This window comes from Nyctereutes procyonoides, unplaced genomic scaffold (genome assembly GCF_905146905.1).
Source record: "Nyctereutes procyonoides isolate TBG_1078 unplaced genomic scaffold, NYPRO_anot_genome, whole genome shotgun sequence".
Classification (NCBI taxonomy): Eukaryota; Metazoa; Chordata; class Mammalia; order Carnivora; family Canidae; genus Nyctereutes; species Nyctereutes procyonoides.
Genome location: NW_026575155.1, coordinates 11,763,036 through 11,785,959, shown reverse-complemented (window position 1 = coordinate 11,785,959; position 22,924 = coordinate 11,763,036). Strand labels below are relative to the sequence as shown.

The 22,924-nt window shown below is 45.8% G+C and overlaps 1 protein-coding gene across 12 annotated transcripts in view; it reads left to right on the top strand.

Moving 5' to 3' along the window:
• ERG (ETS transcription factor ERG) overlaps nucleotides 1–22,924 on the top strand; it is a 254,753-nt gene that overhangs the window by 185,625 nt on the left and 46,204 nt on the right. For 10 of the 12 annotated variants that reach the window (XM_055313619.1, XM_055313618.1, XM_055313617.1 and 7 more), the window contains one exon: nucleotides 11,400–11,617. The exons of 1 other annotated variant lie outside the window; for it this stretch is intronic. In XM_055313619.1, coding sequence (XP_055169594.1) covers nucleotides 11,400–11,617 — 218 coding nt within the window. Of the gene's footprint in view, nucleotides 1–11,399; nucleotides 11,618–17,040; nucleotides 17,090–22,924 lie in introns of those variants that run through there. One more of the 12 variants, XM_055313625.1, reaches the window with a different exon arrangement.

Sequence of the window (22,924 nt, the reverse complement as noted above, 5' to 3'; positions counted from 1 at the left end):
TTTACAGAGGGGCTCGAGCTAGACTCTAAGAGAGTCCTGTTGGTTATGACATATGTATGTGTAGTTTGAAATTATTGGACAAGTTTACAATGAATAATTCAAATGTATTAGGTTTTGAGATCAACACTCCCAGAGTCATAAAAATGAGTCTCTCTGGCAACTAGCTTGCTGGTGCATGCAAAGTGTTCCAGTGACAGGGTACTCCCTGGTGCTGCACACTACATCATGGGAGAAGAATGAGCTCAGCCCAGAGCGTGAACAAAGGTTATGATACCCTGGCTGCTTGGTCTCCTTCCTGTGCAGCAACCAGGGCAGATTTATGTACTGGAAAATCTTCTGCAAAGCACAGGCTTAGCCTCCCAGCCTCGGGGACGGCAGCATCATCACTCACAGGGCTGAAGCAGGAGTTTGGCAGGGAGGGAACCCTCACAGTGGGTGAGCATTTGGCTCTTTCCACAGTGGGAGTCAGTGTCTGGGAAAGAAAGAGTGTCCATGTTTGGTTCTGCTTTATACGGTTTGCAGTCTGTGCCCAAAATTATTTGGGGTTGGGGATGGGAAAGAAAGCAGGGAGGTCTTTGGACCTTGTGAGGGGTAGGGGCTTCCAACATGTGCTTCCTTCCTTGCCTGATCATCCTGGCTTCCGAAGACTTTGGTTAGTAGAACCATACTTTATTATGACTGGTGTTCTTTATGTGCCAAACAACCCGAGTCCCCATGCAGGAGATTAGGTCCTAACCACACTTGAAGACATGAAGTGAGCTCTCAGGGTCTTGCCTACCTTCTCATGGTGAGCAAGAAAGAAGATATCCATAGGACATGGGAAATTAAAATCTGGGACAGCATGGACAGAGCCTACAGTTAACCTTTAACTTGAATTTGTAAAGACTTCTTGGCAACCACGGCACAGGGGATAGACTTCCTCCTCCCCCCCAAACCCTGCGCACTGCCACGTCTGCACATCTGCTCCAAGATAGAGAAGGTGGAGCTTGCAGCCCGGCCATGGCAGGAAGAGTATGTCACTAGTTAAATAAAATAGATTTTGTTTTGGTTCAAGAAGGGACCTTAGGACATATCAGAAGAGCAGACTCTCATTTCAAAGATAAGGAGTCAACAGCCCCAGGCCTGAGCTGTACTGAGTGAGCAGCTGCATCTGGAACCAGTGACCCTGAGCCTTGATGCCGCTCTCACACCCCCATGGGCCCCTCCTGACACCTGCATGTCGAAATTGTGGGGGAACTGCATCAAGTTTGTTTTTCAAGTAAGGCTGCTATACTGCTCCCTTTTCTAGGGAAGCTTGGCTTGGAAGTTTGAAGGCATGAGAGAGAAGCCTGATGCAAATGAACTGAGCCAGTAGCTCTGTGGGTGGAGGCCGGGACATCTGCTGCTCCTATCCCGTACTGTACTTGCCAGGGTTTTCCATTGTGCCAGAACTTTCTCATGAATAAAATTCTTGGAATTTTATCGAAAACAATGAATCCATGTGTGAGAGATTCATGGATGAGACAAATTCCAGATGTGCAGCGCACTGTATTTTTAGCATACGCCTGTGTGTTTTGAAAAGGCCAAGTATAGTGCTGCCTGTGTTTCATGGAGATCCTTCTGAAGATGAGAGGGTTGATACACATCCCACCCTAGGTGTTCAGAAATGGACTTTTCCATTCTTTTCCAACAGAGGAAAAATGCAAAAGCCCTTGTTACCCTGTGAGCCCAGGATGCTATTCTGAGGATCCTCTGTGCCTCTTAAAACCTGAATCACCTGCATTCCATCCTGGCAAGTAAGCTTCAAAAATCAGAAGGATGGCATAGTCCCTGTGAGTTGCTTAGCCAAGCTGCTATAGAAACATGTCCTTGTATAAGTTTATTAAAAACGCATGACGTTTTAGGGAAAGTTAAAATAAAAAGCATCAGGGATCCCACATGCTGGAAAAGGAGATATTTTTAGGAGTTAGAGGAACATCAACTGTATGCCATGGGCTATTCTAGGGAAAGATATAGAGCTTATAAGAACATGGTATCTTCATCCATACATCCATCCTATCCATCTATTCATCCATTTACTCGTTACATAGAGAATGCCAAGCATGCCAAGGAACGTACCAGTGGTTGAAGCTACAGTTTTGACCAGAGGATCTAGATCCCCCCTTACACAAAACTTATAGATAATTGATATCAAAGAAACTAAGGTAGAATTACAACCAAAAACCCTACAAGAACTGATCAGGAACCAGAAAGATTAAATCACGTGGGGCCAAAGTGACGAATGCCCTCTTAACAATAAAAGGAGATGTTAGCCTATTCACTCCCCCATGTTAGATGAAGGTACATGACTTTTAAATGTAGTACTTACAAAGATAAGTGACTAATTGCACATTAGAGATGTCATACTTTTCGCTCATCTGGCTTGCTGGAACAATGACTAGAAAGGGATCATCTAAACCACTGCTTGAACCACGTGGAGAATTCAAGTCAGGCACATCAGCTTTCTGTAATCTAATAACAATTGAAATACAACATTAAAAAAAAAAAGAAATACAACATTAAGGTTTATAAAACCTTTTACACATGCTGGCTCATTTGGTCCATTTAACATCCCTGGTTGGGAGCTGGGCAGCTGTTATCAATGCCATTTTTATAGTTGAAGAAATCGAGACTCCAGCAGGGGTAAAGTGGCTCTACTTGCACTTGACTGTGCAAGTATGCAATAGTCCCAGTCCACGCAGGAGGCTGTTGTAGAATGGACTCTGATTCAGCAGAGTTGGAGACCAGACTCTACATCTCCAACAAGCTCCCAGCAAGCTCCTTTTGGGACACGGAGCAGAAAGAGATCCCCGAAGTTCCTGAGGTGGCAAGGAGAGCAAGGACAGAATCTGGCTTCAAACTTGGGTCTTCTGAACCCAGATCCAGTGCCACTACGCTCTACCATGTTGTTTCCTGCATTGTGATATGACTCCATGTGTATCCTAAATTTTACTATAAAAAGTGAAAGGAAAATCTTTTCATCTCAAATGAATCACTTAAAAATAAAACTTCATAAAAATAAGATGAAGGCTTTTGACAAATAATCTGTGAGTGTTCTGTGATGGCGGTGATGAGGAAAACAAAACCAACCAACCATGGAACGCCAGCCACACAAAGCCAAGGGCATAGGAGGGTCTATGGGGGCAGTGGTTCCATTCTTTGTGCTCACTCCTACCTAAAACTTATAAACATGATGCTTCCACACGTGTTTTCACACTTTTCGTTCATCTCTAAAGAAGGAAAGAAGCCTTTGGGGCGGGGGGGAATGCATTTCTTTGTAGAAGAACAAAGAAGCTATTAGGGGTTTTTTCTTTAACCTTTTTTTTTTAAGATTTTATATATTTGTTCATGAGAGACACACACAGAGGAGAGAGAGACAGAGACATAGGAAGATGGAGGAGAAGAAGCAGGCTTCATGCAGAGAGCCCAAAGCGGGGACTCTGGGATCATGCCCTGAGCCAAAGGCAGATGCTCAACCACTGAGCCACCCAGGCGTCCCTTTTTTAACCTTTTTTATTGAGTCTTGATTGACATACAAAAAGCCATACGTATTTAATGTATACAATTTAATGAGTCTGGGATGAGTATCCACCCGTGAAACCACCACCGCAATCTATGCCATAAACACATCCATCACCTCAACAAGTTTCCTTCCTCCCTCTTTATTTATTTTTGTGTGTGTGATAAGAACACTTAACATAAAATGCACCATCATAGCAAATGTTTAGGTCGACAACACAGTGTGGTTAACTCCAGCCCCAAGCTGTGTGGTGGGTCTCTGGGACGCACTCATCTTGCACATTGAAACTGTACCCTTTGATTGCTGGGAGAAATAGTCTCCTTATGCTCTCCTTTCAAATATTTGAAAGGGCATCCTGCGCATCACCAAGCAAGTAAACAGAAGTTATTTTAACATTATGTTAGCTGGCTCTCTAATTGCTCAGGGTTCACTGAAATCTCATTTTCATCGTGTGAGATAGACCTATTCTTTCTTGGAAGTTTTTCTGCAGAGCTCTAGGCTTTCACAATATTTCTAGGATTTCTACTCCCTGATGAATGCTCCTTCCTTGCTTTGGAATTCTCATTTTCCAGGAAGCCTTATTTCATTTGTATATTTCTAACTCCATAAAGTCCCCAGTTTATGCCCACAAAGATTTAAGGCAAGACCCTGCTGCGATCATGTGCTCCATGAGAGTGACTACAGACATATTGCTGGTGACAGCCTCTGGATTCGTGGTCACTGGCTGCAAAATCCAATGATCTCATAAGTGTGGATCCTTTGTTGTGATGTGATAGATGTTTCTGGGCCCTACTTATTGCATTATGATGTGGCTATAATATGATTTCATGACTTCAATGGTTAATATTAACATCAGCAAACATGTGGTGTTGAGAAGTTCTTTTGATGCTAGTAACACATGCACAAAGGATCCTGCCCTGAAAGTGCTTATAATTTAATAAATGCAGGAGTTGAGGAAGAAGTATCTGAACAAAGAGAATTCTGGAAGCCACCTCAGCCTGCCCCATAGCCAAGGAGAAATCCAGAGAGTTCAGACCAGGGAAGTGCGACAGGAGGTCATCAGGGGACCCATCTCCGGCTCAGTGTTTTCCAAAGGGATATACAGAGTGGAGGGAAAACTCCTAGGATGAAAAAGGAAGAAACGAGGAAAGATGGAAGGGGGAGAATTCAGGTCTTCTGCATCATCTAGGCAATATCTGTCCCAGTGAGTGTGCTGAGAGATGGGGAATATGTGAAGGTCTTCTCACATGCTCTGTGAATAAAGATGATGACAGATAGATGGACAGATGGATTGTAGACAGTGAGATGGGTGTACATCTGTGTGTCTCAGTGGGTATCTGCACATCTGGATGTATCTCCTTATCTCTGCACCAGCCCTGTGTCTCGTTCTCCTAGCACAGAGCTGATGTTGTGCATTGTCAACTTTTCCGATACTGCAACAATGCCATATTGGAGAAGAAATACATTCTTTACATGGACTTCATTTGCCTATGTGCATTTTTCCTTTGAGGTTAATCCAAGATTTTTTATATTTTTTGAAGGACTAAAATAGCAACGTGTTAAATGAGAAAAACGTGACACAAAGCTAGATGCTGCATTTAATCTATGATTTTAATGATTCCCCACACTGAAGAGTTAAAAAGAAAAGAATGCCAAGAAAGGCAGCAGTGATTCACACCCAGCTTGATGAGTCCTGTGTCGCTTAATGTTTGGCTTTTTTCGTGTCATAATGAAAAGACACACTGGTCAGATGAAGTTTCTTATTACATGAGATGTTGACTGTATCTGACTGCAAAACCATACACATTTAGAATAAAAACTCCCGAGGGCAGCCCCAGTGGCACAGCGGTTTAGTGCTGCCTGCAGCCCAGGGTGTGATCCTGGAGACCCCAGATCGAATCCCACGTCGGGCTTCCTGCATGGAGCCTGCTTCTCCCTCTGCCTGTGTCTCTGCCCCTCTCTTGCTCTCTCTCCCCGTGTCTTAAATGAATGAATGAATGAATTTATTTATTTATTTATTTATTTAAAAAACTCCCGAGCAGTTGGTATGTGGTTGTTGGATGAATGGTGGGAGGTGAGGGTCTCCCCTAGGTGCTTTGTCTGTTTTGTTTGTGTTGCTTTTTTCTCTCCCAAATGAGAGTAGGAGGTGACTTTCTAGAAGCATCAGTTGCGTGGCATCTGCGTCAAAGAGATGTTCTGAACAATTTTGCTTGAGACAATCTAATGAATAGTTTTTCCATATCATTATGTCTGCAGACATCCATTAAGGCCACCAAGTGGCACTGGCTCTAGCATGCTTATAATGGTGTTCCTACCTGTCCGATTTTTCCTGTGTATTATTCATTCACTAAGAGAAGTCTGGCATCCATCCACCATGAACGCATCCCACTACATGACAATCAGTTTGAATCTAAATTATCTGATTAACCAGAGAAAAGAACAGCTTTGTGGATTACATAAATACTGAAACCTATCTGGAGCCTATTGCTGAGTAGCTTTTAGATTCATGGGAGAGTCTGTTGTACTTAGAGGGTTCATTTCCATCTTCTGATGATACTTCAATTCCATCCTAAATCCTGGGATTCTGCTTCCACCTGGTCCACACTATTAATGACACACTTCTTCTCCATTCCGCTTTCTCATCCAGGAATGGCAACTGACCGTATGGGACTGTTGTCAGAACTGAATAACCACATTTCGTAGATTTAAGATGCCCACTGGTTATAAAACAAACCATTATTTTCTCTGCCACCAAAGTGGAAGACATGCTGCCCATAAACCATGGCATACCATTGACTGTAGGATCATCCGGATTTCAGAGCTGGGAAAATGTGAAAAATGGTGTATCTTAAAGTCAGTGACATAGGTTTTAAAAAGATATGCATGCAGAGCGCTTTGTTAACTGGGCAACCTGGGTGTTCTGTGATGGATCGGCTGTTTGTGAGAAAGTGGCCACAAGATATGAAGTTGTGTGATGCACCAAATTCTGTTTGGCTGTGTGTGGGAGGAAATTTAAGGTGGAGTTTTGTATTGGGTTGTAATGTGCTAAGAGGCACAGTGGAAGAGGCAGGTTCCTGATTTCAGATGACACTAGCTTTCTGGAGTAGACACTGTGTTGTGACGACCAGGACATCTTTAAGAATGTTTTCTAAAGCATGACCATAATCTTACTCAGCATGCTTGTTCCATTTAGTTTTTCCACTTGTGTTTCCTCACCACCGGAGGGCTTGGGAATCCAGGTCTGTGGATGTTGAGTTCTGGTTATGTTCTGAATTTTTGAAAACCATGGAAGGACCGTGCCTCTCTGTGGGCTTCACTTGCTCCAGCTGTGAAAGAGAGCTGATCATTCTGAGACTGGCTTCCACGTCAAGCCCGGATTTCATGGAAATCTAAGTATGTTGGGTTCTCTGGATTTGACAATATAGTACTTTTAACCTGGGGGGATGACAAATTAGAAGCAAATAGGATCCCTTATTTTCTAATTCTTTTATTTGAAATATAGGAGCCCCTCAAAAATATTCATCTGTTACAGAAAGGGATTCATCTGTTTCAGGATTCCTGAAGTCTTTTGCCGAAAATGTCAGTGCACTTACAAAGTGCAGTCGACTTTTTATTGCTATCTTTGTAATCTAAGCATTTGGATCCTTTGCTGTACCCACATCTAGTTACTTGAAAATAAATAAAATTTTAGTCTTACACTATGAAATATCATCTAGTTGAGAACTTCCCAGTTTCTGAAACTATCAGTTGACCGTTGTCCCCTGACCAAGATTGGAAGGAATGGTCCTTGTATGTTATTGGTATATTCAGTATTCATATGAAATAATAAACACTCGAGTGCTAACACAGCAGCATCTTTAGTTTGGGGGCATTTTACTTAGAATTTATGTGTGTCTCGTAAGTTCAAAAAAAAAAAATGACATTGGTAGCCTGCCACTTGCCACATTGGACTATCCCAACTTTCCTGGAGCTACAGAGAAAACACCCACACACACTAGCACACACCAATCTAAAGTTCAGGTCTTTTTATAGTAACATAGAGGCAAGCATATTAAATTATTATGCCATGTTTCTGCCAGGTTTTGACTTTTTTTTTTTTTTTTTGAGTTCTCTGCTATAAAGCAACCAAAGCAGTCTCCCAAGTCCTGCGGCTGGCTGAAGGTTCTGAGAGCATAACCTATACATGTTAACTAAGGCATCTGCCGACACCCTTGGCAGGTAGGCAGGTAGGTAGGTGAGGTGGCCACGGATGAGGAGGGAAGCCAGGTGGCAGGCAGGGAAGCAATGACAGCGTCAGTCAAGGCCAGAAGTCCCTTGCCGAGCTGGAGTTGAGGGATTCATGTGTTCCTGGTTACTAGCCTGTGCTCAGAGCTCCGTTCTGGTTTTAATCCTACTGGGCGAGATCCTCTCCCGCTTTGAAGTCCCAGAGCTGCCAGGGCAGGAGAATCCTGTGCAATAGCCTTTGTCATTCATATCGAACCAAAGGGATGATGAAGCCTGCGTGTAATAACATGACTGAGTCTAATGGATGAACAAACAGATGCTGCTGGCCCATGGCGTCTGTTGCCTGTTTTCCTCTGAAGAGCAGCAGTTAATTCTAGTGATTGTGCTGTTGAAGTAGGTCTTGGAAAAATCACCCTTTGGGCTTTTTTTTACTCCCCCCTCATTGTTCAGATGTGCTACATGGGCACGGGTGTGTGTGTGAGAGGGAGAGAGAGAACGGGAGGTTGATTTTGTGTTTCCTTTTCCTGACCTGTACTTACTTCTAGGTGTTCGGCACTCTCGGGTTAGTTAGAATCACTTTGGGCCATGCTTTCTAATTGCTCTGTCGTTCCAGAATGTGGATTGTATTTCACTCTTTCTGAGGTGTTTATTCTGAAGCGCCCTCACTTTGGGGCTCTTTCTCCTCTAGTGAACAAAAGCAACCTTTGATATTCTGAGTCGCATCACCTTTCTCATCTTTTATGCAATGTTAACTTTAAGGAGAATTCTAAGCTATGAAGAAAAGATGTGTGTCTCCCTTATCTTTAGCTTTGTAAGTACCCCCCCCCCAAAAAAAAAATCGATCTCAATTAACTTTGATTTCTTTCTTTAGAAAGCCATGTGCTGAAATAATGCTTTGCCAGATGTGAGAACGGGGTTCCTCCCCCACCAAACACACACTGGAGCCTTGTCTTAGTTCTGCTCTTTCGGTCCACTTCTTAAACCTTATACTACATTTATTCAGTCATTGGCAGGCTTTGCAAGGATACCCTGCTTTATCTTGGGGGTATACTAATATTTTGACCTTGTAGGCTCACTTCTGCTATGAAAACTTTTTTCTTTTTCACTTGTAATTTAAAACTGAGTCTGTCCCTTAAACCTCACCTGTTTCTGCCAAGTTCTGTTAGAAATTGCACTTTTATTCATATTTCTCTTCCCGGGTGAGCTGATGCTAGTAACACGCGGTAATGCATTATCCCCCTTGGAGCCGGAGCTGGAATCGGGCTGGAGTCTGCAGGATCAGGCGGGAGTGGAGGGCGCCAGTCAGCCTTGTGTCCTGTTGTGAGTGTGTGAAAACTTTCTGTCCAGGGCTGCTCCAGGGTGGGAGACTCTGTTCTGCAAACATTATATAAGCAGCTGTGATTTATGTCTTTATTGAATAGCACTGCTACACTAGGTCCATGTAGTGATGCCAGTCTTACTCTTAAACCCACGTCTGGGGGTGTAGGTGGCTCAGGTTCCTTCACTCCCCTTGCAGAGGAGAGAACCCTGAGGTCCCCCGTCCTGTTGCCGCACACTGCACTTTCGTGGTGCTGCCTTGTGTTGTTGCTGTGTGTTGTCGATGTGTTTGATTTTGGCATGTATTCAGAGATGCCTTACCTTTTTTTTTCTTTCTTTCTCGTGTCTGATTCTGGCTGTCTGGCAGCTACAACGTGTTCTTTTTTTTTTTTTCAACGTGTTCTTTTTTGTATGTTTTGTGCTACTGTGTCAACCACCAGCTTACTCTTCCCGCAAGTGTCCCAAGCTGTGATTTTTTTTAAAAGATTTTATTTATTTATTCATGAGAGAGACAGAGAGAGAGGCACACAGAGACACGGACAGAGGGAGAAGCAGGCTCCATGCAGGGAGCCTGATGTGGGACTTGATCCCGGGTCTCTAGGATCACACCCTGAGCCGAAGGCAGATGCTCAACTGCTGAGCCACCCAGGTGTCCCCCCAAGCTGTGATTTGAGGGATCTTTAAGAAGTTGGGTTTAATAAGTTGGGGGTGGTGGGGTGTTAGGTATCTACAGGCACTTGGCCACTGCTCTGGGGGCAGAGCGCTGCTGGGTGCTTGTGCTTCTTTCCTGCTCACTGATTCCTAGCGCAGTGTGCCTGGCCACATAGTTCCGGTACCTGTGAAGTTAGTCCTTGGGTGGGTGGTGGAGAGAGTAGCATAGTATACACTGGGTTTGGAGGGGGGCTTTGTGAAATGTCATGTGTTCCCTAAAGATCCCGATGCTTCTAGGTAAGGAGAGTGGTCTGAATCTTAGAAAGCCTGCTGCTTAAGGCTCTGTGACTAACAGGGAGGGTCCCTACTTACTTAAATATCAACTTGAAGAAGAAGAAGGGAGTGCTAATGTAAACAATATCCCAAACCAAGAGATGTAAGAAAGGCATCGTCATAGGTTGAGGGAGTGGACAGTAACACACCTGCCCGATGTGTCCCCAGTTCCACAGCTTACTTCAAGGTGAGTTCTGGACCTTTCTGGATCTCACATTTTCTCATTTGGGAATGAGAAGTTTGGACTAAAGTTCTCCACGGTCTGCCTCCACCCTGGCATCAAAATTTCCATTAAAAAAATGTGACCTGGGCACCATTTGCTTCTCACCAGCTAGTAGCAATACTGAGGATGCCAAAGGATTAAAATTAAAATGAGTTATTGCACAATTTTTTTCTCTGATAGAAATCAATATTAGATTGTGTCATAGTTCTTTTGCTACATGATATATCATTAGTAGTTGAAATGTCCAAATCTAACTTGCCTTTGCTGATTTGGCCATAGAATATAGGAGTGTAGCAGCCATAGGCTAACCACTTGTGTGACCTCAAACCCCAGGAGAATTAATGATCCAACAATGACTTATTTCTGTTTCTTTTCACCAAATCCTACAAAAGACCGAAGATACTAACAGAAAATAAAGGAGAAAAAGAGCTAGTCAGAGATCCAGATATTTTAAACACCCTGGTATTTGGAAGCATCTGGGTAATTCACAGCTTTTTTTTTTTTTTCTGGTTCATTTATCATCCAGATGTTCACCATCATGGAAGCACCGCTTGAAACTCGATTTCAGCTAATAACTTAGAAGTGGAAAAATTTGTATCTTTGTACGTTTGTCCTTCGGGGCTACACTTCCCTTTAGCCTTCTTCTAAGTGACTCTTCTTTAAAATCTCCTGGGAATGTGGCAATTTCGCCAGATGTTTAGGTGTTACCCATCACATTTCTTTTTTTAATCTCCACGACCATTCTGTACCCTGTCTGCTTGAATTATAGATTGCATTTGTCAAATAATGACACATGCAATTGGATGTCTTCTAAGACCTTTGAAATTCAACTTCCTTGAGTTGAGATTAAAGTGGGTATTATCTGCACTGCTACAGTCAAGCCGGGGATGCTCGGAGACCCACAGGAAAGTTTTTCTGGGCTGGCCAATTCCAACTGTTATAGTCTGAAGGGAAAGAAAACAAGCTACTTTTTTCTCCTCAGACATAGGAATGGATTCTATGAAAACTCCCTAAAATGTAGCCCCCCGTAAGAAACGACTCTAAAGTCAGTGGCTCTTTGAAGCATGACTGTCCTTCGGCGTGTCCTGAATGTGTGTTTCTTTGGGCATTCAGGAAGCGTTATCGGTTGTGAGCGAGGACCAGTCATTGTTTGAGTGTGCCTACGGGACACCACACCTGGCTAAGACGGACATGACCGCGTCCTCCTCCGGCGACTATGGACAGACCTCCAAGATGAGCCCACGCGTCCCTCAGCAGGACTGGCTGTCTCAACCCCCAGCCAGGGTCACCATCAAGATGGAATGTAACCCTAACCAGGTGAACGGCTCAAGGTAAGGAGACCCCTGACTCTTGTTCTCCGGGACTTCTGGTTTTCCTGTCCCCTGAAAAGGTAAATTGGAAGTCAGTCACGCTTCTCCAAAGACTGTTTCAGAACCTAAGCCCACCGAACGGTAACATTGGGCAATGCTGAGAAAATGTGTTCTCCAGTGGTTTGCGTGGAGGATAGAGGTTGTAAAACCGGTAGTATATTTACCAAGAACTCCCTTTGAAGATGTAGTGTTCAATTCTATTTCCCAGGCATGAGGGCTCCGTGGGAGGGGGGCCATGCCCACATATGGCAGGATTCATCTCTGAGGTTTTTATTGCCTGGAAAATAGTGCTGTCTTATGTTTTTATGGAGGGAGAGTGTCAGCTAGTGGCCAGGCAGTGCAGCATATGTCCAAGCCATATGACTTGGCTGGCACGTCTACTTTATATGTCCTCCACCCCCCCTCCTCTGTCCCTTCTCTTACTGCACGCTGTTTCTTCTCATCGTTCTTATATTTAAAGCCCAGCTCTGATGGGCATGCATGAGTATCCACTCCTGAGTTTGTCACGATAATGTCGCTGTCGCATAGAATGTATTATCAGATGCAGAACAACAGTCCCTGAGACTCAAAAACATTTAATCTGATGGGGGTCTGAAAAGTAAAGTTGATTTCAAGTATGGTATAATGCCCCATATTTATTCAGAAAGAATATAAAATCTCAAGACAAGAAGGGGATAATTTCTCCCCCACCCCCAAGGATTTATTTATTCGTTTGAGAGAGTAAGAGAAAAACAGCACAAGCAGGGGGAGCGGCAGGGGGGAAGGGAGAGAGAGAATCTCAAGTGTACTTGCTGCTGAGTGCAGGGCTCGAGGTGGGCACCATCCCAGGACTCTGAGATCACGACCTGAGCTGAAACCAAAGGTCAGACATTTAACCAACTGAGCCATCCAGGCGTCCCTGGGTAATTTCTTTTAAATGTTGCACGGTCTGACCCGGAGTCGTAAGAACGGCTCACATTTGTTAGTGCTCTATCACGTACAAAACGCTTTCATATTTATCAGTCCTCCAAGCAGCCCTGTGAGGAATGCTTGTCCCCATACCATGAAAGAGGGAACTGAGGCTCACGCATTTTCTGGCTAACCCAAGATCACAGCTTAAAGCAACTGGATTCAAACCAGGAGTGTTTGACTCCACACCCAGTGAGTGTGTTTTCCACCCTGTTGCAATATATATTGTATATATATATATATATATACAATATATATTGCAATATATTGCTAAATGCGCTTTTTATGATTGTTTTATAAGTGCTGGAAACCATTGCATCAGCTTGTAGTTGATGAAGGGCCCAAGTCACCGTACCTTAGCAAGAATGCTGAGGGGAGGCTGGCATGCCAGACAGGGAGACTGCAGATGTCAGAGCTTTCCTCGGCTCCAAGAAGTCCATTCCCTCCATGCATCTAGCTGCTTCTGCAAAATGAGAATGATAACTCTGCTGTTGAATCTTGCTATGATGCTGGTCCTTTAAATGGAGTTCAAGCCAAGGCGGGCCCAGCAAGGCAGTGAGTCCCGAGAGGATGGAAAGAGCTCAGTAGGAAATGCCGTCAAAGGGTTCAGGGGAGCAGAGTCCCGGCTAGTTGATGGTTATGTGCCCGTATTTCACAGGTAAACCTATCCAAATGTTCCCAGGGTTTATTAACATTAACTGGTCGTCGTGCTGTGGGCTCTGAGAGTACTTAGTTAGCACTTCTTCTTCCAAGTCTAGTTTCTACCTGCAGGGAATCCACCAGTGTGTGTGTGTGTGTGTGTGTGTGTGTGTGTGTGTCTATGTCTGTGTGTTAGACAAAGACTGTGTTAGACCTTGCGTGTGGGAGAGAGTGGGAGAGAACACTTCGGACAGAGGGTGCTGAGGTGATTCCAGGCAGGTCTGCGCAGAGTGAGCCAGGCCCAGGCCCTTATTTCTGGAGCATGGCCTACGACCAGCTCTAGGAATTGCCAGCGTGGATTTAGCAGCCTCGGGAGGAGACCAAGCAAGGAGTCGAGGATGGTGTCAGAGAAGCGAAACCTTCTCTTGTTCTCATTCTGCTATTCCTGAGTTTAGCAGAACATGTAAATAGAAGAAGCCTGGTGTCTTGCAGAAGTGGCCACTATTTCCTTTGAGGCGGGCTTGTGTTTCCCATCCGTAGCCAGTGTCCATTTGCCACCTGGCTGGGGCTGTGCGCCAGCCTTCTCAACCTGAGGAGGTCCCCACAGGGATTCAGGACAGGAACAATGAGCCTAGCCCAGGGGCTGGGTCCTCAAGAAGGACGGGGCTCCCAGGAAGCTTCTTCCATATTCCTCAGCCCAGCTGACTAAGGGAGGCCCTTTGGGGGTTCCTTTCAGGAGCAAAGGTGGGTCTATTTTCTGTGAAATGCAATCGTTTTTGGAGGAACCTATCAGTTTTCTTGTGAAGGAACAATGGAAACCTTACTACCTTCCTCTCTTAGGCCCTCACAAAATTCTAGGATTGCTCAGAAGGTTCCCATCACAGAAATTTTGAAGGCAGTTCCAGCTTTTGAAGCCAACTGTGATGTGTTTTGGTGGTGGATACTGAGGGAATTCAGTCTCGTGATCTTGTCTTCCTCTTGGATCCACGGTGGTATGTTTGGCAGGTGCCATCCGTGAAGAGAGCACAGCTGACTGCATCTACCTTTGATCAAGGTCCATATGCTTCTTTGATGAAAAATGGCAGATCTGGTGTGAAATGGGGAGGGAGGGGCTTCAGTCACCTCCTAGGCTTTGTGGAGTTGAGCTCTGACGCAGGTATCAGCTGGTCACCAAGTGACATCGTTACCCACCTCAATACAGGTGACGTGTCTACTATAGAGACAAATCCAGTGCTGCTGTCCATCCTTGCCAGAGCCCAGTGTATCTGCTGGAGTTGAGTGTGGGGCCGGCCTGGTGTGTCTGTTGAATTGGCTCTTGCGGTTGTGTGGGCTCTCAAATGTGAGATCTGGAGGACAGGCTAGGCTGGCAGGCTGAAAACTCAGGCAGGAGTTGATGCTGCAGACTTTCTCTTCCTTAGGGAGAGCTGAGTTTTTGCTCTTTAGACCTTCAGTGGATTAGATGAGGCCCACCCACATTATGAAGAATTTAATGTCAGTGGGTTATAGATGTTAACAGTATCTTTGCAATATTATCACAGCAACACCTTGATTAGTGTTGGGTTAAGTCACTGGGTGTGGTGCCCTGAAACTGGCCATACCTGGTACTCCCAGACCCTGTGCTGGTCAGTGGTTGGTGAAGCCATTCCTTTCAGACTTCCTAACCAAGGTTCCCCGGGGGTGTCCAGTTCCTTGTCACTAAGGGGCTCAGCCTGGCCGGATGGGAAGTGGTAAGGGGGTGGTTTATAATATCTGTAGTTCACTGGGACCTACCAGAGTACTGAGAGGTGGGTGGCCCAGCAGAGTCTGTGCTTCAGAGCATGCCAGGCTGCCAGGGGGGTTCATGGAGAAAGGGAATACTCAGAATCCCTCAGTGTAGCTAAGGCTTACTTCATCTAGAGGCCCAACAAGCAGACAGAAGATGGCTGTGGGTCAAACCTGCAGGGTTTTCTGACTCACTGCATGATACTTACACACATCAGTCCCAGCTCCCTAACAAGAGGACATGGCCCTGCAGTCACTCTGCTTTCATTCTGGAAACCTTGAATGGGCCCCTGGCTATATATCAGCTCTACCTAAGGTGTCAGGGGCAGAGGCAGCGCCATGGAGAACAGGGGTCCTGCCCTGCAGGTTTCATGGCAGAGTCAGTGTGGAGGAGGGCATGGGAACCAAGAAAAGGGGTGTAGCTCCTAAACATTCCCCCCACCCCCTGCCAAGCATCTTTCTGGAGGTAGTGGCCACCTCCCCACCACTCCCCTGACTGGAAGCCCCAGACCAGGTATGTCAGGGGCAGAAGCAAGAAAAGAAGTGTATGTCCTGGCCCCCAGCTCAGCAGCTTCTTCTAATTGTCATTTCTATGGGCTTTCATTCAGTGGACTTCCAAGGGGGCCACGTGCCTCTAGAAGTCAAGTTCAAGGGGGAATTGACATAAGTCAAAACCCAGACTTTGGCTGCAACATGTGAGCAGTTCCCTTTGCGGTCCTTCATTGCTCTTTAGTGAATATCCCCCAGGAAGGACAAGAGCACTCTGTAGCTGGGGTCTTGCCTGAATCTGACCCAGCTCCCTCTGACAGAACACCATCCTTGGGAATGGTCCTTTCTGACCCTCTCAATCTGTTACCCTTGGAGGAAAAGGCCAAGTGCTTTGGGTAGAGGGAGGGACTTTGTTCCTTAACCAAATGATGGAATTCCACAAAACCTCAGCCCTTCTGGGCTCACAGGGTCCTGAAATGAAATATAAGTGGTGAAATGAAATCTGTTGCCATTATAATAGAGCTCTATAAAAAATAATAAAAGGAAAACAGGAGAGAAAGGAACCACTGCTTTGTGAGCCAACAGGGAAGTAATTGTGGGTTTGGCTTGGCTGCTGCTGTATCAGAGGGCACGGTTCTTGCAGACACTAATCTCACTGCACGCTGTTTAGACACAGGACATCATTTCTCAGCCTCAGTAGTCCATGGCCACCCTGCCTTCCCCCTTTCTTCACTCCAGCCTTACACACAAGAAACCCCCAAGTGTTCACACGGTGGGGAAGTGTCTGTGCACAGTCAAACTTGAACCAGCTGTTTGCCCACACAGTACACACAAAAGTTCCTGCCAGTGGGGTTGCATGCTCGCCTGGCCTCCAGCAAGCCCCCTGCTGATGACCTTAATTTACTGTGAGGTTGCTAAGGCTCAAGTCACTATAGACAGGCAAGATGGGCAAGAAAAAGACACACACGCACACACGCACACACACTCACACACATGATTGCCTTAAATGAAAGACAGTATTGTGTGCAAAGCAGCTGTTTGATGGCGTCTGAGTATCTCTGACTCAGAGAGTCAGCCAGATCTCAGAAAGGCTGCATTGGACATCTCCTGCATTCTTCCATACATGAAAATCCCATGTAGCCCACCTGGAAGTAACAAATCCATGTAGGCCCCCCTGGAAGCTTATTGCAGCTGGAACATAATGAATTTGGGTGCCATGCTGTGAATCGTGCCCCAGCCCAGTCCCCACACCACCTGGAGTCATTAACCTCTTGCTTGAGTTCAGTGAGGGCTCCCTGGTGTGGCAATTCTCACAGTGGAGCCCCAAGATCAGCAGCATCAGCACCAGCCGGGAGCTGTTAGACATGCACGTTCTTGGGCCCTCCCCACATCTGCTGAATCCGACAAGACTCTGGGATGGAGCCCAGCACTCTGTGCTTTAATGAGCCTTCTGGGGATTCCTGTGCTCACCGATCTGAGAATCAGTGCTCTGTTGCAGGATTCAGGGAGATGAAAAATGAGTGGCCAGCAGAGTCTGGGAGAACGCAACGTGGAGAGGTTGCTCTGCTCCCGGGAGGTCCGTCTGCCTGAGCCGAGGTGCGCTTCCCTCACCTCACACCATAGTGGGGTTTTACCTGCCTGAGCCTGTGTGGCTGGGAGGGGGAGACTGGGTCTTGCCCCTCTGTGTGGTCTGGCAGGAAGATTCACTGAGCGGGTAACTCCAGCCTAGCGTGAGATAGCAAGATGCTTTGGACATAATGTTTAATGAGCATGCCACCTGCAGTGTGATGACAACGACAGGAAAGGGGCTTATCTGATTGGTCCATCTTGACATCAGACATACCGGTTATGCCGGCAGTTGTTCATTCATGCAACAAGTATTTATTGAGCATCTACCGTGTGCAGTCACTGTTCTAGGTACCTGACATAGAGAGTCATAAAACACAAAAAAATATCTGCCCTGCTATATTAACTTTCTCCTGGGGGAAGATGGCCATTGAATCAGATAACCAATTAAAACATATAGCTGGTTAGATTACAGTAAATGTTAAGGAGAAAAATGAGGCAGGACAGAGGGTGGCCTGAGAACGTTACCTCTAAGAAAGTGACATTTGAATAAAGCCCCAAAGGTAGTGAGGGAGACTGCCCCCTGGTTAAACAGCAGAATATTCCAGGAAAAGGAAGTCCTGAGTGCAAAGGCCCTGAGGTCAGGCTGAAGCTTTAGAGGACAATCGTGACTGACATTTAGTAACCCAAGCCACAAACAGGCAATGAGGTAAAGTGATCGTGGGCCTCACTCTGAGTGAGCTAGGAGACCCAACGGGGTGCTGTAGGCAAAAGTGGGGGCGTGATTTAGCAGGATTTAGCAGGATCTCCCTGGCTCCGGTAGTGAAGCCGAGACCTGCTGAGAGGCCTCTGCAGGAATTAGGGTATGGGATGGTGGGGCCTCGGTGAGAGTGGTAGTGGTGGAGGGGTGGGGAGAATGATGGCATTCTGGATATATTTTGAAGGTAGAACTGATGTGCTTTGCTGCTGGGTTGGACCTACAGAGTAAGAAAGAGCGAAGTGGGGGTGAATAAGGTCTGGGGGTATACTCCCCCAGATGAGGTGTGGACAAGCCACACTGAGAATCCTCCTGTGGTTAGAGCCTGGGGCCCTCCAGGCATTGGGCGAGACCTTGAGGCCACACACTTAGCGCTCATAAACACCAGGCACAATGAGGGAGCCCTTGCCTCCTTGCCTGAGTTCAGTGGATCTTAATTCATTAAACCAGCAGTGGTCAACCACAGTGATTGTGCCTCAGGGCACATTTGGCAAAGTCTGCAGACATTTTTGTCACAACTGGGGGGCGTTCCTCACATTTAGTGGCTGGAGGCCAAAGATCCTGCTCAACATCCTATAGTATACAAGAGAGGATCCCCACCCCCCACCCCACTCCTTCCATCTCCAGAAGAATGGTCTGGCCCCAAATGTCAATAGTGCCCAAACTGAGAAAACTTGTCCTAAATTAACATTTAATTGGTGTTTACATCATGCACTGTGTTAGCTGCTATGAAGATGAGTAAAAGAAGCTCATGGTCCCTCAAAGGTGAGGAATGTTCTGTGAAATCACGTGACAACTTCAGAACAGAGGGATGTTCAGGGCTCAACCGTAGCAGGCATGACGGTGTGACCCAGTCCTCCTGGGCATGAAACAGAGCATCCCAGATGAGCAACATTCATCAGTACCTCCACAACATACTGTGATTTATTAATAGAATTTTAGTACACAGTATCTCCTCCAATTTCTTCATTAAATTTATGAAATGGCATTATGATTATATCCCTTTTTTTGGATGAAAAACATTGAGTCTCTCAATATTTTCATAACTTGCTCACATCCACCTGTCATAGGCCCTTTGACCCTAGGCCTGGGCTCCTCTCCTCTCCCTCAGGCTGCTTCCTTGAGCCAGACAGCTCTTCTGTGTTGGCAGGGACAGTGGCGCTTCCTCCAGATGACGGACGAGCCATGCATTCTGTCTCTTGTCCAAGAGGCATTACATCCACACCCTGACCATTTTGTTGTCTTGCAGAGAGTACACATTAAAAACCATTTACCTGCGTCTCATTTGAATTTATTACAGCAGGTCAAGTTACCCGCACTCACCCTCACATTACCTTCGTGAGATGTCTCCAAACAAAATCACATTTTAAAAATTGTAAGCGTGATGAAGAGACTTGCCATCGGAGCACATTGGTGGCTCCCAGTAAATACTCATTGGGCTGAAATGTAGAGTTCTCAGGATGGTGACGGCTCATGGACTCTGCATGTCGTCTGTGCTGAGCTTGCTGTGCCCAGCCTCTACCTACAGAATGGAATCTTGGCTGAAAGTCTTCGAATGCCAGGTTTCCTCCTTTTATGTGCAGCACTCAGTATTTGGTATTTGAAAGTAGTTTGCTGGGCCTGTACTTTCTCCATGCCTTTCTACTTTGACTCCTTGACATTTGACTTAATATGTGTTTTCCTATATTTTCTGTAAGACTTCATGTATTATGTTAGGACTGTGACACCTGCAACAGCAATTGCATTTGCTTCTGTCTGCCTCAGGCTTCTGATGGCTCCTAATTAAGCTCGGCCTTCTTCCAAGGTGTGGGTGGCACGGTGTTGGAGACTGGTAAGCTGGTGAATTTTCCGAAGGGTGATAGTGAGGTCAGTTAGTAATAGCTTGTCCTACTTGTAAGAGGCCTTGAGTCTTTATAGATGTCAGTTACTTGGGCTGCAAAACTGAGACATGGCCTGACAGAGTCTTACTCAGGGAAAAGTCAGGAGGGGACAAAGCCTCTGCTACTGCTTCTCTGTCTGGAGCAGACTTCTCCTCATCCCCTCTTTGCAGCAGACGCTCCTTGCTGTCTTTGCCATCTCTTGGGACATCCAGTGGATGGGTTCCATTTTGTAGGGGAAGAGAGCCTAGGAGTCCTGCTCCCCATTATGACACACGGGAGTCCCATCAGGTCGCTGTGGGTGTTGGCAGAGGGACAGGGGGACTGCTTTGGCATACTCTGTCTCAAAAGTGAAATCATGTTGGTTAACCAGAATTTACATAGCCTGTTATGAAAATAAAAAATTGAAGCACCTTGGTGGCTATTGGGCTTAATTCGTTCCTCTCTGAGAAACGTGTTTTGAGCAAAGAATAAAAGAAAGACACACACACACACACACACACACACCACTCACAAGGTAAAACATCCTGAGCATGTTTATAGAGATCTTAGTCTGTAGAATATTTTATTTCCAAATGATGAGTCCCAAAAGGATGCATTTCTCCCCAGATTTCAAGATCTTGCTGATATCCATTCTCAAGCCATAAAGAGAAATAGAAACTTAAATAGTGAAATGCAGGGAAACTTCAAACCCCTTTCAGGGACAAAGAACTAACTGTTAGTGAGTTAGTGGTGACTTTTTTAATTAACTTAGTCTTCAGCTGCTTTGGAGAAGGGGAAGGGGACTGGACTGGAGGGAAGAGACTGGGATTCCAGGTGTAAGAGAACATATTTAGCAAGGGTAAAAATAACACACAGCTGTGAAGACAAACATCTACAGTTTCAGTTTGAGCGGGGAGCTCTCCATGAATCACTGCCGAGCTCCACCCGCTGCTCAGGCCATGGGGTCTGAAGCAGCTTTTCCACTGCCTCTGATTCAGAAATAAAACAGACCCACAAATTACCCCGGCGCTCTCCAGACAATCCCCTCCTTGTCTGGGGTCCTGAAAATACTTTTTGTGGTGCCTTACCTCAATTCATGCTATGAAACTCGATTAGGAGTTTGTTCGGTCGATTAGGACTAAGTATGTGCTTTTAGGGTTCTTAGGAGGAAAACCACCTGAGAAGGGTTTTTCAGTATTCGGGTTTGAGACAGGCCCGGAATGCATGCCCCAGCCAGCCTCCCACGGGCCCTCTCTCGGAACTGACCTCTTTGGGCTTTTAGGGCAGAGCTGCCAAAGAAAACCTTTGTATTTCTCTCACATAGCTTCATCACCCAATAAACTAAAAAGAACATTCGGGAAGATAGTGACATTCTGGTAAACAGGGGCGAGCTGAAGACCGCACCATAGTAACATTAGCTTGCTTATCCACCTAAGAGTCAGGGTGATACAGAACATGGTCTTTGAGGGCAAGAGAATGTGGAATGTGGGAGAGGGGGTTTCTGCACTCAAATGCAGACATCATGAGAACAGGGACGCTGATGTATTCCTAGCACCTGGGACAGGGCCTGGCTGAGAGACTTGCTCCATAAGTACTGGTTAAAGGAGTGAATGAATTGAGGAGACCCAGGGCCAACGGAGAATCTAGGGAGTGTGGGTTTATCCAAAGGTGGGAAGGGCTTAGGGTACACATAGCCAGCATGGCTTTGTATTTGTGGAAGATCAATCTGGAAGTTAAAGCTCAGGAACACTCCACCAGCATGAGGTGGAGAGCAAGACTGCAGACTGTGATCTCTTTAAGTGCAAGAGGAATCCAGGCATGGGAAGAAGGATGGGTCTTGAAGAATAGGTGGATTTTCAAGAGGATTGTGGGTTTGTCTCTACGCACTTCTAGAGGAAGTATATTGATTTTCCAAATTTGATTTTGACTTGCCTTGGACTTTTTTCTAAGACACTAGTGCCTCTGCTAACTCTTCTGAAGTGAGGGTGAATCACAGACTTCACGTGGCTAGTGAGCTCAGGATTGTCGCCTGGGGCTGCGCTCAGCGACATTCTCAGATCAATGAGGTCCATTCAAGTGGTACAGATGACAGCGCAGGGCCGAGGCTCCATTTGTGTCAAGCTAATGGCCACGTCTGTGCCCTTCACTGCGGGCTCTTTCCATGATGGAATCTCCCCTGCTGTAAGCAGTCTCTGATGTGAGCAAACCAATGTCAGATGCCAAGTTTATTCTGTTTTTCAAAAACAAAGCCCCGACTAATTTCTCAGTACATTTTCACAGGTGTGTTACCCCTTTTAAAAATAAGGTATTATGTATAGGAACAGCTAAATGAAGCTTTTGTCTCGGGCTGTGTTCCACTTCATCTTAAAACCTGAGACTGCTTTTCTGATGGTCCAGCTTGTGTCCTGGTCCTCAGTTCTTGGGCCGACATTCTGGATCAGATTTTATTGCTTGCTATGCCTCTTAGCATGGAGACCTCTCATCTGACTCCCTCCCAGGCTCCCAGTGTGCAAGCCCGTCATCTCTGCAGAGCATGTACAGTACCGAGCACCTCAAGGGAGTCTTGTGGGGGGAGCATTTGACATTCAACTGGAAATCGAGGTGATCAAAAAAAAACCTAGACTAATCAAAATTCATGTGTATATCCACATCAACATGCCATCTTGGGCTTCTCCCTGGAGGCCCTGGCTTTGTACATGGCTGCCACTGCTCAGCTCACATCTGCACATCTCTCCATGACTGCCTTCAGGGCCACTCCCAGGATATTCTTCTGAAAATACCCAACAGTAAAGAAACGGAGTTTTCTGAGGGCCCATCCACTTATGTTGCATGTCCATGAGAATGACTGCTCATGTGGAGTTACCAGGTGAAGTCCTAGAGTGTAGTGGTCAAATACTTGGACTCAAGGGGCACCTGGGAGGCTCAGTGGTTGAGTGTCTGCCTTTGGCTCAGGGCATGATTCTGGGGTCCTGGGATCAAGTTCCACATCGGGCTCCTGCAGGGAGCCTGCTTCTCCCTCTGCCTATGTCTCTGCCTCTCTTTCTGTGTCTCTCATGAATAAATAAATAAAATCTTTAAAAAAGGTACTTGGACTCAGGATCCCAACAGCCTACGTTCAAATCAACTGAGGTCTGTAAACATTTGTTTGTCCACAATGCATTAGGCACTTTCAGAGGCAAATTTGATTTTAAAACACAGAAATAGAAGATTGTGGAAACTGGAATATATAGCATTCCATCTCTTAAGATC